The 15563-nt window shown below is 53.6% G+C and overlaps 4 protein-coding genes across 4 annotated transcripts; 3 read left to right on the top strand and 1 right to left on the bottom strand.

Annotated features, from left to right (window-relative positions):
* Positions 1-6966: 6966 nt before the first annotated feature.
* KRP23_7887 (uncharacterized protein) lies at positions 6967-7512 on the top strand (the record flags this gene model as incomplete). The annotated part of the gene is made up of 2 exons (XM_067893257.1): positions 6967-7358; positions 7422-7512. The coding sequence occupies 2 exons, from the start codon at positions 6967-6969 to the stop codon at positions 7510-7512; spliced, it is 483 nt and encodes a 160-aa protein (XP_067745057.1).
* Positions 7513-7783: 271 nt separating this feature from the next.
* On the top strand, positions 7784-11523 carry KRP23_7886 (HEAT repeat-containing protein 6; the record flags this gene model as incomplete). Its single annotated transcript, XM_067893256.1, has 5 exons — positions 7784-8005; positions 8068-8792; positions 8869-9283; positions 9348-9483; positions 9569-11523. 5 exons carry the CDS (start codon positions 7784-7786, stop codon positions 11521-11523), a joined length of 3453 nt encoding a protein of 1150 aa, XP_067745056.1.
* Positions 11524-11708: 185 nt separating this feature from the next.
* KRP23_7885 (Apoptotic chromatin condensation inducer in the nucleus) lies at positions 11709-13244 on the bottom strand (the record flags this gene model as incomplete). Its single annotated transcript, XM_067893255.1, has 8 exons — positions 11709-11896; positions 11959-12040; positions 12105-12200; positions 12269-12364; positions 12430-12499; positions 12573-12958; positions 13030-13125; positions 13209-13244. 8 exons carry the CDS (start codon positions 13242-13244, stop codon positions 11709-11711), a joined length of 1050 nt encoding a protein of 349 aa, XP_067745055.1.
* A 146-nt stretch (positions 13245-13390) lies between these two features.
* KRP23_7884 (TELO2-interacting protein 2) lies at positions 13391-14800 on the top strand (the record flags this gene model as incomplete). Its single annotated transcript, XM_067893253.1, has 1 exon — positions 13391-14800. One exon carries the CDS (start codon positions 13391-13393, stop codon positions 14798-14800), a length of 1410 nt encoding a protein of 469 aa, XP_067745054.1.
* Positions 14801-15563: the final 763 nt, after the last annotated feature.

The raw sequence follows: 15563 nt of genomic DNA, 5'->3' as shown, positions 1-15563 counted from the left end.
CGCACTTGTCCTGCATTGCGACGACTTTCAAAGAAGTCGTCGATTGCCTTGACTTGCTCACGCGGCAGTGGCCACTGTCGCGTGACGCAGTACTTCGTTCCCGGCACGAGATCAATCTCGTGCTGAACACCCTTATCCTGCGGTAGCTCCGCAGGAATGTCGTCCGGGAGTACATCCTTGTACTCACGCAAGACCTTGTAAAAGGGGCTCGCCTTGAGCGAGTCCCAGCCTTGCTCGTCGAAGCGTTCCTTCTTCGACTTCGCACTGAGGGCGTCCGCGCCCTCAGAGATGAGCTGATTCAGCTCTTCTGCTTCACACGTCATCCTCTCGACGTCCGAGAGGATGCAGATCTGCTCGATGCGTCCATCGTGCAGTTCGCGAGCGAAACGCTTCCAGCTTGTGACTGGGAGCGACATCAACTCCGACGCTAACGTCGGAGGATTATTCAGCCTCATCTTCTTGTATTGGAGACCAATACTCGTACGCGTCAAGACATTCAATGTCTCGACGGTCGTCTCCAATTCCTGTGTCTGCCCGGCAGACACTGCTTGTAGCGTCTCGGTCCCTGACCGAGACTTGCGCAGCTTTTCTTGCTTGCGCCGTTCACTTCTCGTGCGGAGCCCGGCTCCGCAAGTTTCTTCTTGTCCAGGCCCGGCCGTGGACAGTTGTTCCTTGTATTCGCCGGCGGGTTTTACCCGCGGGCGCACGCGTTCAAGCCCGGCTTGATCGCGCACCGCTTCGTCGTGCAGCCCGGCTGCACGCGAGCTCGCAAGCATTTCCGGTGCGGGACGTTTGCAACCGTCCGCACTGCTTGCAGCGTCGGCTCCCAGAGCCGACGCGTCTTCTTTACCTCTACGCCTAACGGCGGAGTGTCTTTCGACCAATTGTGTGTCGACATTAGCTGTCGACACTACCGCGTCGCCCCGGACGCTTCGAGACCCTCTCGAATCGGATTGAACCAGGCCCTGCTGATTCGTTTCACATCTTCTTCCAACGACTCTCGCAGTCGTTGGCGTTCGCTTTGGGTGACCGGAGACAGCCGCATTCCGCGCTGTCTCTGATGGAGGGCCGCATGCACCACGTGGTGCATGTGCTGCGCCGACAGGGCCATCGCTCTCTGTCGCGCTGCTGCTGCTCCCGAAGCGCACGATCGTGCGCTTCGTCCAGTCGATCACCGGGTCATGCCGTGCAAGCCACGGCATGCCCAACACCATATCGAACTTATCGTCCAGTTCGAGGACGATAAGTTCGTCGACGAACTCCTTCTCTTGGTAAGAGAAGCGTACGCGTACGATACGCTTCTCGGTTCTAACAACGACACCCGTTGCTAGCCTCACTTCCAATAGACTTCGAGGTGTTTCCATCTCCTCGAAGTCAAGCCTTGGAAGGCTCTGCAGTCGAACAAAGTTGTTCGACGCTCCACAGTCCACTAGAGCACGAAGAGACTTCTCTCTCTTCGAGCTTACCTTCAGGATGACAAGGTTCGGCTTGTCATCTTGCTTCTTGCAGTGAGATTGACTCTCACTGGGGGCAGCGATCTTCATTGCAGCGTGTCCGATGTCGACACGCTCGATCGCATCACCAGCAGGGCGCCCCGCGCCTGCTGGTCCCTTTAGTTTTTTGATTGCCCGTGACGATACCCAGTATCGCCACGACGGCTTCTCGCCGCGTGCACAGGTGCTGTGCACTCGCGGGCGTAGTGACCGATGTTTCCGCAGCGGAAACAACGCACATTCGTTGATCCACGACGCTGCTGGGAACCAGCAGCTGTCGCACTCGAGAGGTCCATTGGTTCGGGACCTCCCGACGGCCTTGCCACCGGTCGTGGCATCAGCCGTGGGGCGTTCACATGCAGTTTAGCCTGCCGCAGGCTAAACTCTTCTTGCATTGCAAGCGCAATTGCAGCCTCGAGAGTATTTGGATACTCTCGGAAGAGATAGGTCTTCACAGGCCCATCTCTAAGGCCCTTCATGAACGTGACGACCTTTGTCGCCTCGTCAATCGGGTTGGTCACGATGTTCGAGACCAAGTACCGTGCTCTTTGGGCGTAAGCATGCACGTCATGCTTGCCCTGTTGCAGATCGAGGAACTCCGCCCTCGATCGGAACTCGTTCTGCGGGGGCTCAAACGCTAGTTTGAGCTCCTCCTTGAACTCTTCGTACGTGCTAAAGCACGTAGGATCTGTGAGTCGGCGTCCGTACGCCCAACTCCTCGCTCGTCCGCCAAGACATGACATGGCGAACGCAACCTTCGACAACGGGTCGACGATACGTCGAGCCGCAATGACAGTGTCGACCTCGACAAGCCAACGGAGGAGAGGTTCGCCCTCTCTTCCAACGTAGCTGCTTACGTGGAGTTTTAATGACTCCACGCGCGGTGTGGCCGATGGCGACACCGAAGTTCGAGCAGCGGTTTCACGCTGTTCCTTCACGATGAAACCCAGAGCAACACCGTGTTGCTCCGTCGGTGATAGCGTTCGCAACATCGTTGCTACCGCCGCTTCCCCAATGACTGTTGACAGTCGTTGGAGGGCCTCCCACTCTGGTTCCGACAGGTGGGGGCAGTCTGCACGCGCAACATGCGTTGCAGACGTGTTTGGGCTACCCACGGACATGTTACTGTCCGAGGGCAGGTTCTCAGCCCCGCGTTCGTATTCCATACGAACGTGTTAGTCGGTCGTTGGACGGACTACAAAGTGCTACCAGGTGTAATGGGTCTGCTTAGACCCACTACTTAAGCTTACACGTGTGCGCACGTGTAGGAGGAAGCGTAGGAGTAGTTTACTTAAGTTCAGTATACTTGTATCCACAAGTATACTTAAACCTAGATAAATGAACCAAACGGAAGCTTTGGTGGTAAATGAGAACTGTATTGATTGTAAATGGGGTTTCCTCCTAAAACTGATATTTCTAATGAGAGGTTCTGCCATTGGATGGCTGGCAGAACCCCTATCTATTGAATGACTCTCATTGGTAGAAAGGTGTTACTTTCTACCAGTCATATGCCTTTTGCTATGAATGTGGACCACCCTGTGGTGGTCACCTGAATGTATGCCTTAGTGCATGTTGCACTAAGGTAGGAGGTGAACCGAATGTGTAGCCCCGCTACAGAGTTGCTCAGGGAAGCTCTCCTATAAACCTCTACTCACGAGTCATATATTCACTATCGCACACGCAAAAACTACGGCTTGGTCAAGCATTATCGCAAGTGTTGAACAGCAGCGTAGTCGTACTAAAATTCAACACTCCCCCGCTGTGCGAATCCCAATACTGCTGCCTCGTTTCGATTATCCAGAAGGACACGTTTACACGGTCCAAGAAAATGACCGGATGGACGCAACCGTTTGGGAGTTTCACATTGAAAGTTTGTTTAAATTTGAAATAGAATCTCCTTCTGCCCTCCATCTCAATAACTTCGGTTCCCATGTGTCGGAAGGAGGACGGAATGTGGTAGCCGAAGCTACCCCAGCATTTATGTGTCCTGTGCCGTCAAACAGTATATCTGTCTGTCAGCCTCTTGATGTTGGGGTTATGGGTCCACTCAAGAAGAAGCTTATAGCCAGGTGGAAGTCTGAAAACATTGTAATGAGGTTGAACAGCGGTGGGGTATGGTGACGGCACATGGCGAAGCAAGACGTGAGCGAAAGGTCGATGGGTACATCGGGGGCGTAAGTGGTCGCCAAGATCCAGATGCTACGAGAGTCGAGAGTCGAGAGCCGCACAAGTGAGACCTTTGGCACAGAGGGTCGCTTTGAGGGACGGTGGCGAGTCCACGAACAGGCGCGAAGAACGAGTGAATAGGAGGTCGAACCGCTAGGGTCAAGTGAGATGGCGCTCAGTTCTGGATTTGAGTTGTACATGTACGAGTTCAGGTTCTTGTGTGAGTACAGGGCGATAGCGGAGACGTGACGGGGAATCCACGACCTCCGTGTTCAACTAGTAGGCGTGTACGCGAACGGGTTTGATATCGGAGACGTGATGGGGAATTCACGCCTTCCGTGTTCGAGATCGGGTATACGAGTGCACATACGGTACAGGGCAAAGTACGAGTTGAGGTTGAGTAGAGTTGAATAGATAGGGACGAGAGTTCCGGCTACTTTGCAGTGGCCCACAGTGTGTTGAAATTGTAACAAAGAGGACTACTGGAAGTACACCGCGGCAAGCACAAAACAGTACGATTCCGCGGCGGGCAGACGTGATTAGACCCATTACAACATTAATGGTGCGCGCACCGCGCAGTAAAAGAGACTTGGTAAACTCTGGGTTGTTAGTAGTTTTGTAAAATCTATTCCGAGATATACTGTTGTCCAAGTACAGAATAAAAATACTCTTTTTAACTAATCATAAAGTGCAAATCACTTTGGGGTACGGATTTTTCTGTCCACTTGTCCCGTCTACTTTGTATGGCGGATATAATTCAGTGGGGGTACGGGTTTCACTGTCGTTGTCTGTAACACGAATTTTGTTTTGAAGCAGAACTTGGGCTGTACCTGTTTAAAACGAAAACCGCTTGACGCTCGAAAGAAAGACTCGCCACCATCCCCCCCCCCCCCCTTCACACAGGCAGAGAAGGACGCGGTCATCAGCTGCGTGAGACACGACCTTCTTATGCAGTGCGCATCGTCAGGGAGGGTGGGAGGGCTAATCTTGCCCTTGGTAACCTGTCATTGGAACTTGCGCACCGGCAACCACGTTTGGGGCTCCAGATCAGACACCTTTGCAACAGACGTACCACTACCGTTCGCCTTGTACACAGTTCCCGGTGGGGAGTCTCCTGTGCGCACGACTCCTGCTCCACAGCCTCAAGTTGACGCCCCAGAGGACCAACCCAACTGGGTTTACCAAGCGTTGAGGATTTGCACGTGGTGTCCGTCATTCATTCATGCGGGGCTCAACCTAAGAACTGTTCCGGGCTGGAACGGTATTTGTTAATCTACGTGGCCCCCAAGAAGATGGCAGAGTAGCAATGACAAGTAGAGCAGGTTAAGTAAATTAATCAACTCACTTCGGTATTTCCCTTCCAAACAACTCATCTAAACTATCACTTCCTACCGTTTTGAAAGATTTGATGACGTTATCGTCCGATCACGCAAGAACATATAGATCGACTGCTTCAACACCTTCATGATCGTGGCAAACTTGTACAACAGCAGCAAGTCATCCACATATATGGCGGCGACTTCTAACTCGCCCTGGTTCTTCGGACATAGATGCACGACTCGCAAGTTAGTTTTTCAAAGACTTTTCGCGCAAGAAACGAGGTGAGTGCCTTGTGCCACGCACGCGGAGCCTGCTTCAGGCTGTATACACTCTTGTGAAGTTTACAGACCCAGACTTCTTTGCCATCTATCTCCATCCCCTGCGGCCACTTCATGTATATTATTTCATCCAGATTTCCATTTAGAAAAGCAGTCTCAATGTCTATCTGGTAATATTCCAAATCCTCGATGCATGCTATTGTCAGCAATACTCGAGACGAACCACGGGTGTAAAAATCTCATCGAAGTCAATGTACTTGACATGCTGACAATCCAAAACAACTAAACGGGCTTTGTATCGCTCGATGCTGTCGTCACTGCTATGTTTGCTCTTGAACAGCCATTGACACGAATGTGGTCGCTTTCCAGGTAGCAATGACACACCTGTCCAGGTCTTGTTTGTTTTAAGAGACGCCATCTCCTTGTGTAGGTCACCATGTCGTGTGCGAAAGGTATGATGCTCTTCACTCCCTGTCCTTTTAGTGTCTTGCTTGTCTGCTACGGCCCCTTGAAGTTGGTTATATCCTTCTCTTGCCCCCTCTAATCGTGCAGTGTTGTCAAAGGGATGTCAAACTTGCGAGCCGTGACAGCCCCCCCCCCCCCCCCCCCCCCCCCTCTCCAATCGCCTCCAAAATGATCGTTTATACATATTTCCACTACATAGCAAAATAAAACATCAATACCGATCCCCAGATTACTATCATGACAAATAACTTACAGATCTTCCCGGTCCCAAACACAGTGAAATCCGTACCCTCATAAAAATCCGCACCCCCTGATGTGGAACTCACCCAGAGGCAAGTATAAAAACAAAAATAAGGCAGCCAATTAATATTAAAGCATTTTAATCCAATCAATGCACTAGATAATTAATGGACACAACGCCCACTTATACATTTCGCCATTTGCGGAGCGAGCCACCATGGCTTCTGAAACGTCTTACACAGTCAAGAAAAAACGTGGAGCTTTAGAAAGCGTCAGTCGTATAGGCTGCAAGCTAGCAAAGTTTCATCGATTGGGAACTGACAATCCTTGGTTTTGCTAGTACTATTACCAAGTGGGTTTGTTGATAACGTGGCAGGTCGGATCCATCTTCGCCAAGCGAACTGCCACGTTATCAACAAACCCAGCGTTGTGCTATCGTAGTTTCCCCGTGGAAAAAAGAAATGACGGTAAGCTAGGATATCTTTTTTGCGGACCACATGCTGCACAACGTTCACAGCAATCAGTGCAATCACGCCAACGTCGCATTGGAGAAAAACAGAGAGCGCAGAGCTGAATCATATTCGAATCAACGAAAGGAGTACCGACACCTTTGCGAGGAACATAGGACACGAAATAAACGGCGGAGAGATTCTGGCCAAGTTGATCGCGCTGCTTATTGCGACCTCCAGCCGCAATAAGCTCGAGCACCAATACGCTTGTCACTCCAGTTCCCCATGCGCTCTTCTGCTGGGTTTGGCGCTGCCCGCCGCCGGCGTGAGTCTGCACCTACGTGTGCACATCTTGAGCGAGAAGGCGAGCATGAACCAGCAGTGTGAGTGTGAGGACAAGGCCGCCAAGTGTGGCACGGGACTCTTCTGCCAGCTCAAGAAGAAGCACTTTGGCTGGCGCATGAAGAAGACGCCCAGACTCAACGACCAGTGCGGCAACAAGGGCGTGGCAGGGCCCTGGGCCGTACAAAATCAACAAGAAGAATCAAGTCTGCCATGAACTGGAAGCATGAGTTGGGTGAGGCGCCGCGGCCTAACCTGTACGAGAGCGACGCGTCCACATCCACAGACCCACACGACAGCAGCTCAGAGTGCGATGAGACTATCGAGAACGACATGAAGCGGTTGCGTGTGCCCTACAACTATGATGGTGCGTGGCTCCGATTTACAGTGCCCTGCAGCGGCGGCGCCAACCTCAAGTGCGTGCTTGTGTCGTCGTCGTACTCCAAGTGCCAAAAGAGGACGACCGCGAGAAGATCAAGATGCCGTCCGCGTCACCGCAAAGGCGCGGGCGACGAGAACAAAGTGGCGCTCTACAGCCGCTGCAAGTTCGAGGACGGCAGCAAGAGCTGCGCCAACGGACTGCCGTGCGCTGTGTACAAAGGCTGGTACGAACAGTGCATCAAGAAGGTAGCCGGTGTGGGGGGGGGGGGGGGGGGGGGGGGGGGCAGTGCGGCGAAACGAATTGGAGCGGAGCGTGCACGGATGGAACACACAAACCTGAAGATGGATGACACCTACAGCCAATGCGTCCCGAAGTGACTGGTGCAAGGCTGCATGTAGTCGACTGAGGGTAGCTTCCCTCTGAAATCTGTTTATCCAAATTGACGGGTTCAATAATCGGCGCTCGGTGTATGCGCCCGCCGTGCCGCGTCGCTGGCGGGACACGACGCAGGCGCCAGCCGAGAGAACATCGCGCTTCAAGCGGCAGTTGGCGGGCCGAAAAAGAAGAGAAAACGTCGCAGCTCGTCGCTTTCCGTCACTCGTTGGCGGCGGAAGGTTCACTGCCACAAGCCATTTCGAGTGCTAGAAGATGAGTCCAGCCGTGTGCGCGGTGCCCTCCGGCAGCCTGGGCACGTCGCCTTCCGCGGGCTGGAACCTAGGGCTGCAGCGGCGTGACCGCAAGCTCTGGACGGCCGTCGCTGAGCGGCTGGAGGCCGACGTGGCCGTGCTGCAACTCACGCTCGTGGAGCTCGAGGACATGCTGAAGCAGCTCATGGGCGTGACGCTGCCCAACCCGCGGATCCGAGGCGACGTACGTGGCTGCTACTTGCTGCAGGTTTTAGGTGCAAGGGGCTGACGTTGTTGTTCTGACAGGAAATCGCGGCGCTGGTCACGGCGCTGGCGCAGATTCTGCCGCTGAGCTCGGGCCTGCTGTGCTCCGAGTACACGCGGTTCGTGCAAAAGTGCTGCGGCAGGGAGAAGGTTTTGTTCACGAGCGCACAGCTGGGCGTGGTCATGACGTTCTTCCTCAAGTTCATCAAGACGTGTCCGAGCTGGTACACGGCCAACTCGATCCGCGCGCTGGGCCAGGTGCTGCACGACAACGCAGACCGCGCAAGCCACGAGTTCGAGTTGCTGTTTGCCGTGCTGCTCAAGCACTTGGACCCCGCGGGCGTGGACATCGAGGCGCGGTACGCGGCGACGAGCTGCGTGTCCAACATCTGCACGCAGGCCGGCAAGACGCCGGAGGTGTACCACTACTTTTCGTCGTTACTGCGAATGGTGGTGGAGAACTTCCGACAGCAAGCGCAGAGCCTGACCAAGGGACAGAACGACCGCATCCTCGTCAAAGCATGCACCTGCAGCATGAAGTGCGTGTTCACGATCATCAACTCGAACTTCGATCGCCTGAGCGACCGCATTGCGGCGACGCTGCCTGGTCTCCTGAGCTCCATGCGCCAAGTCGTGGGCTATGGGTTAGCGCTCAAGAGTGACCATGATGAGGTAGTGTTCTCGTGTCAAGAAGACCTGCATCCGAACGACTCCGACTCGTCTGTGTGTGGGTCTGACAGTGGCGGTGCGGGACGGCAAATCGGAGAGTACGTACTGCTAATTTGACTGGGAGGTATGTTGGTTTTTTCTAATGGTGTGTGGAATATCTTTGCCTTTCTGCAGCGGTTTACTGGCGCGGTTGCGTATCACCGTGTTGTACACTCTGGAAACCATTGCCCAGCATTTCCCGAAGGCTATTACGTCGTCGATGGGATTGTACTTGCCCGAGCAGACTACACCGTACATGACATTGTTCAACAATACTCCGTCGGTACTTACTTTGCTCATCGCGGATCCGAGCGAGAAGGCTCGCATGACGGCTGCAAAGTTTCTGGACGCGTTCTGGGAGAAGATCCCGCTGAAGCTGTACTTCCGACGTCCGTCTGGTGTCGGTGCTACAGCGGCAGCAAGCACGTCTTCGATGTCGTTTGCGTCCATGCCCAAGCGAATTTCTCTGATGCTTTATCAAGTGCACGTCACCTTGGTGTACTGCATCCAGCACGAGAAAGAGTCCACACCGCTTGCACAAATATTGAAGGTGAGCGAATGATGATACATGTGAACAGGGTAGTGGCTGTTACTGAGCGCCTTGTTGCTTGTAGAGTACAGCCTCGGTGATCCAGCACTTCCCGTATGGAAGTGTGGCCATGGTGCTTGACCAGATCGATCTCACGCCAAGTCTAGGGGATATTTTGAAGGCGCTCGCGTCTAGTTTGTACGTAGCGGCGGCGTCAACCGGTACGTTTCGCATGACGAGTCAAGTCAACAGGTCGTTAATTATTGCAGTAGTAGACTAACAACAACTCTTGTTACTGTGTGCTAGACCATGGTGTGCGGATGGCAAGCCTGTCATGTATGTCAGCGCTGCTTAACGTCCAGGAGACCCTTCCAGCCATCTTGGAGTGGATGGTACACACGAGTGATACTGACCGTGTGATTGAGGTTGCTCACATATCAATTGCATGCGGCACATGGTTGCTGCGTCGCCGATCGTTCGTGGAGGAGCTTTTGCTGATGGCGTCCCGGCCTGACGACTCCTCTCGCGCTCTTCTGCGTTTGGAGGCTATGTCGCTTTTATCGAAGATTGCCAAAAACTACTCGACCGCATTGAGTGCAAATTGGAAGCGTTTGGCAGAATTCATGCTGGCTGCTTTTCAAGACATGGATCCCAATGTACGTCTGCAAGCAGTGAAGATTTTGGAGAACTACATCAAGGGCGAGAACGGATGTCCTGACAGTGCGGTGGCAGATAGTTCTAACGCGCAAGACGCCTGCCGTGAAGAATGCTTGGAGTTCATGGCGACGCACTTGGTGCGAGCATTCTATGACACATCGCACCATGTTCGTGCCAGTGTCTGCGCGTGCTTCACGCTGCTTTCTGCTCAGGATTGGGCCTGTATTGGCGAAAAGAAGCAATCACGACGCCTCCCAGTCTTGGCGGCAAAGAGTGGTAGCTTCAATGGAGGTGGACCATACGTGTCGTGTTTGGACTCTTACACGCGCATATTCCTACAAACGCCGAAAGACAGCTCACCCGTGGTGCGCGCCGCGGGATTCCGATTGTTGGGGTCATTATGTCTGGCGCCAACCTTCAAGACTCGCGCGTTTGCCAGTAGTGTTGTGGGCTTGGCGTTGGATGCGCTGGGCGACTCGACTTTGAACGTGCGCGTTCGAGCTGCATGGGCGTTGGGCAATGTTTGCACCACTCCAGGACCCGAGTCGATTGCTGAGAGCGATGCACCCCCACTACCCCCTCCAGCGCCACCATCGTCATTTGTAGCCAAAACGGAGGCATCAATGTCATTCCCGCCGCTACCCCCGCAGGTCCTGTACGAACTACTGCCAGCATACCAGTTGCGACTCGTGATCGAAAAGATGCTAGTGCACATCAACGATAACGACAAGGTGGCATCGAGTGTGGCTCGTACGTTGGGGCTTGTGTGTCGATGGATTAGCTTCCCGCCGTTCCGACGGACACTCAGTACTCCAAAGGATCTCGCATGGCTGGATGATTTATTAGGACAAGCAATGGTTGTACTTGCTGGGAAGATTAATGCGGGCTCACCCAAGGTTCGATGGAATGCCTGTCACGCTATCGCCAAGGTTCTGCTGTGTCCGAGTCTGCCACTTGCTTCGGTGACGTGGGCACCATCAGTGTTCCAAGCGTTATTGACTGCTGTTGCACAGCAGGAGAATTTCAAGGTGCGCATTAGCGCTGCTACGGCCCTTCGGGTCTCACAAACGCGCAGTGCGTTTGGTTCCTTCTTCCAGTCGACGGTTCGAGCCACGGTAGATGCGCTGGAGACGGCATCGGATCTGAAGGACGTGACCGAGTTTCGCTACAAAGAGCAACTGGAGACACAACTGTCATTCACGTTGGTGCATCTAATTCACATCGCTACGGAGGAAGACGACCCCATGATACTGCAGGCGTTGAAGGCCAAGCCTCGCGGGTTTCTGTACGACTGGCTGCTGCATAACCTCCATCGCATGGTCGCGGCGATTGATCGCGAGAGCGATGCCATCGCTGGCTCGAGCGCAATTGGAGGGGACGTGAATGATGATGGTCGGACTGGAGGGACTGGCGATGCCCACGATGTGAACCCTATCAAGAAAGAGGAGCTGCTTTCAGCAGTGCGCTCGCTGCTGCGCATTTTGGAGCACCGTAACACGGACAAGGCGTACGCGACTAGCTGCGTCTCGCTCCTGTACGACACGAAGATCGGGCTCGAGCACGATGTACTATATTCCAACGAGGATATCCCCTTCGAGCTTTGAAAGGGTTACGCAGATATCGTCATCAGTAGCAGTATGAACCACACAATAGTGGACGATAAGAGCAAGGCCCGCGAAGGATGATGACCCGGCAAATGAAAACAGAGTGCTTCAGTGGCAAGCGCAGTTTATTGGCATCGAGAGGTCAATCTTGTCGCTCGGTTGCTCGCTGTTATGGGTATTAGTAACTAGCGGCGGAAGCGGCCTCGTCTGTTCCTCTTACGACCTCCGCGATGGCGTCGTTTGCGCGGCTGGCCCTCTTGCTGTTGCTGGCTCTGGCGCTGCTTCTTTTCCTTAATTTGCTCGTCCGTAAGCGGCAGGTAGTACAACACAGGCTTTGTCTCGGTTTTCTGGAAAAACTCGTCGATCGTCACCTCTGTACGGACAGCAAGCTGCATTAGTTTGCAAACTCTTACCAAATAAATCTCAGCGACTTACTCTGCCGTTGGGTAGCTTGCGTGCTGTTGTTTACATTATTCTCCGGTCGGATCGGTAAATTTGCTTCCCCACACTGCGAAACCTGCCTCGCGCAATGCAACATTTTTCAATAGACTTCCGACATCATAAAACCAAGAGGTACTGACCTCCTTGGCAGTATGTTCTGCGAACGTGATTTTGAGCGATCGTCCGTTTTCAGGGGGCCACACTTTGCCGTTCAGAGCAGCGATCGTCTTCTCCGCCTGCGTTATAGTGTATAAAAGTTAGTGAAGTGCAACATCAAGCAACATCAAGCAACCACAAAGCGTACAATTTCAGGAGTAGAGTACGTCACGAAGCAGTGGGTCTTGATAGCATCCATCCAAAATCCATCCTCCACGAAGTCGCCACACTCTTGCACGAGCGCCTACGAGCACGATGCGTCAGAACCCGTCTCCATTTTCAGCAAAATTGTCCTCCAGAACAGCGAACCTTGACAGCATTCAACGTAAATGGCCGGATAAAGTTGTCAATTCGAAGTGTGTTCCTCTTTTCGTCATCGCTGTCGGCAAAACCACCCAGTCAATCAACCAACCAACCAACCCACGAAACCCTATCCAATTATTCCACCGCACGTTGTCGCAGCGCCTCCATACGCCACTTGTTCACTGCTCTCAGCATCCGCAGACGACGGTGGCTCGCCGATATCCTCGTCCTCAGGCTGCGGGCTCGTCTCAGCCTCTTCAGCCAGCTTCGGTCTCTTGACATCAGAGACGTTCTCCTCTTCAACTGCATCCGCACCTCGTTTCTTCCGCACCACAGTCTCTTCCAGGTCTTTCCCCTTGTCTTCTTCATTGGCGTCAGCACCTTCCTCCGTCACGGACTCTACAGACTGTTCCTCCGCATCACTTGCCATCTCCTCCTCGCCCCCCGTATCATCTTCTCCTTTGTCCTGCACAACCTCCTCCTCTTTGCTCTTCTCCTTTGTCTCCTCCGTCTCCTCAATTGGCGCCGCCTCCTCCTGCGCAGAACAAAGCGAGTCGTCAGCAACGCACTCACAACAGCAATTTGCATTAAAAAAACCTCCGTGACCTGCTGCAGATGCTCCTTCAGTCGCTGGTGCAGCGTCGCCTTCAAGCCGCCCGTGTCCAGGCCGCGCTTCTTGAGCTCTCGCTGCAGATCCTTCACCTGCTCCAAACACGACGTTTTAGCCGCAGCTTGGACGCGAATCGCAGGCAGTAAAGCCCCGTTACAGCACGCACGACACGGACCTTCAGGTGGTCTAGCGCATCGGCCTCCAGCTTCATGCTCCAGCGCCTCCACCCGCGATCTAATTGCGCTTGATGTGCTTCGTGGGCTCCGTAAAAACGGTAAAACATCCATGTTTTGTCAAACTACCTACGTACACCACACCATGTTCACAATACATACACATAACGCATTTTTGACCAGCATGACGGACGCCGACACTTTGGCTGCGCTGCTGGCGTCTCTGAACGCGAATACGCTCGAGACGCTGCGCGAGGAGCTGCTCACGACTGTGGCGGCCTCAACACAGCCCTGCACGCTTCAGATGATGCAGAAACTGGCGGATTCGCTGCCGTTCGCCGTCGATTCCGACATCCCGGATGCCATCCGCGTCGTCAAAGCGCTCAGTCGCGTTATAATCAAGTATATCTCGGCTATTTCAGCTGATCCGGACAACGTGATGGCTCTCATAGTGCTGGACGACAATCTGCTGCCAATTCTGCGCGTTTTGAGGGCGTTCGTGGACCTTTCCAACCGGAAGGAGATAAACTCCGATACGAAGTGGCTGCCGTTCGTGTTGACGGCCTGTTACTTCGTCAATGGTGAACAACTGCCAGGCGCGGGATCGATGCAGAGTGTGGCGCTGGCTGAGGAGCTACTGGACGCGTGCGTCGAGCTGGTGCATGTCCAGGGCCGAGAGACACTGCTGGCCAAGTACGTCGCACAGATCGTGGCTCTGTGCTCGCAGGATGTGGGCAAGGATGAGTGGGTGGCGGTCTCGTCAGTTTATAAGCACGTGATGCTGCGTGTAGTGGGGCAAGTGCCGTTCCCGTATTTGGGCGGAGACTTGCTGGGCCGGTTGCTGGCGCTCACGTTCCCGTTGGTGGACGATCTGACAGACGCCACGCAACTCGTTGGTGCACGGCTGCTGCGGCATATTGTGAGGAATGTCACGCCGACGGAGCTGCGCTGGTACTCGGATGTATTGCTGGAAGTACTGTATACAGCTATCGTCTCCCGCAAACCACACACGCTTGATGTGCTTCTCGACTGTCTCGTGGAATCGCTAGACAAGGTGTCTCCGCCAGGGGAGCTGAAGCATTACGATCGGTTCATGCCGCGGCTACTCAGCGACACAAGTTTGTGCAGTGATGTTGCTGTTCGAGTGATTTTTGTCCGCCACCTCCGTGTGCTTGTGACTCGGCAGGGTGCACCGCACAGCCTCAACGTAATTCGTTACCTTCAACCGCTACTGAAGGTGCTGATCGCAGGGTTTGAAAGTGTAAACGTTACGCTTTTGGTGGAGACCCTCAAAGCATTGCGAACTACTGTTCTCTCTGCGTGGCCTCGTATCGCACCCCACACAGAGGCGATTCTCGTTGGTGTGCTACGGGCTGTGGCTTTTTGCGAGATTTTCGACGCAGGTGCAGACTTCACACCATCCCAAAAAGAGAGGGGGCAGCTCCTCGCGCTGTGTGAAGACATCTTGGACTTGCTTCACCAAGTCAACGGTGGAGACCCCGTTGTTAGTGATGTACTGGCGACTGTGAGTAGCCAGAGCCCCAAGCTTTCACCGTTTTGTGACCAAGCTCAGTCGAAATGGGAATCTCGGTAGAAAGAAAATAAAGTTGCAATTCAGGAAGGTGCCAACGTTGTGCCTCCCACATTGTTGTCACCAACGCTTATTAACGGCTAGGACATGGACCTTACACGAGCATATTCACGATCTGCTGACTGTCGATTCAACTGATAGCTTTCAAGCTGAGCCATTTCGTTCGACAATCGAGCAATGTGCATATCCACCTCACCCTTCAAGCTCAGTGGTAAGACACGACATAGAAAAGTGCTGAGGGTGTGCCAGCGATGAAATCGTAAAATCCTGTACGACTTTACTATGGAAAGCTACGTGTGTACTTAAGCCATCCCTCGGGTCGACTCTCTATTGGCGATTCGATGGCCTCAAGGAGTGACTTGGCCGTGGGTCTGTTAGACGAGTAGTTCTGCAAACACTGTGTTTTTACTCTTTCCAGTTCAGCTGGAAGATCTTAGATAGGTGATGTCTTCAAAAGGAAGCCCACGCTCCAAATGTCAGCCTCCACTGTGTAGGACAATGATAATAATATCTCGGGAGCATGCGATTCCGCCTTCAAAGGATCTACTTTTGCAGCCGGCGACACTGCTCCATCATCGAAGTCAATAAGAAACCACCTGCCGCCTTCGAGGTACCTCAGCACACTGTCCCTCGATGCATCAGATTGATTGCATGCAGTGCCACCAGCGCCGTCAGGAGCTAGCGGACATTTTTAGGCGGGGGAAGTCGACCAACGGATACCAGCGTCAGGCTTCCTTAGCTTCACAACGTTCGGGACTGAATGTCT

The sequence above is a fragment of the Phytophthora ramorum genome, assembly GCF_020800215.1.
Source record: "Phytophthora ramorum isolate Pr-102 chromosome Unknown Phyram_PR-102_s0006, whole genome shotgun sequence".
NCBI lineage: Eukaryota > Oomycota > Peronosporomycetes > Peronosporales > Peronosporaceae > Phytophthora > Phytophthora ramorum.
The sequence above is the reverse complement of the archived record's forward strand: the minus strand, read 5'-3'. Positions and strand labels throughout refer to the sequence as shown.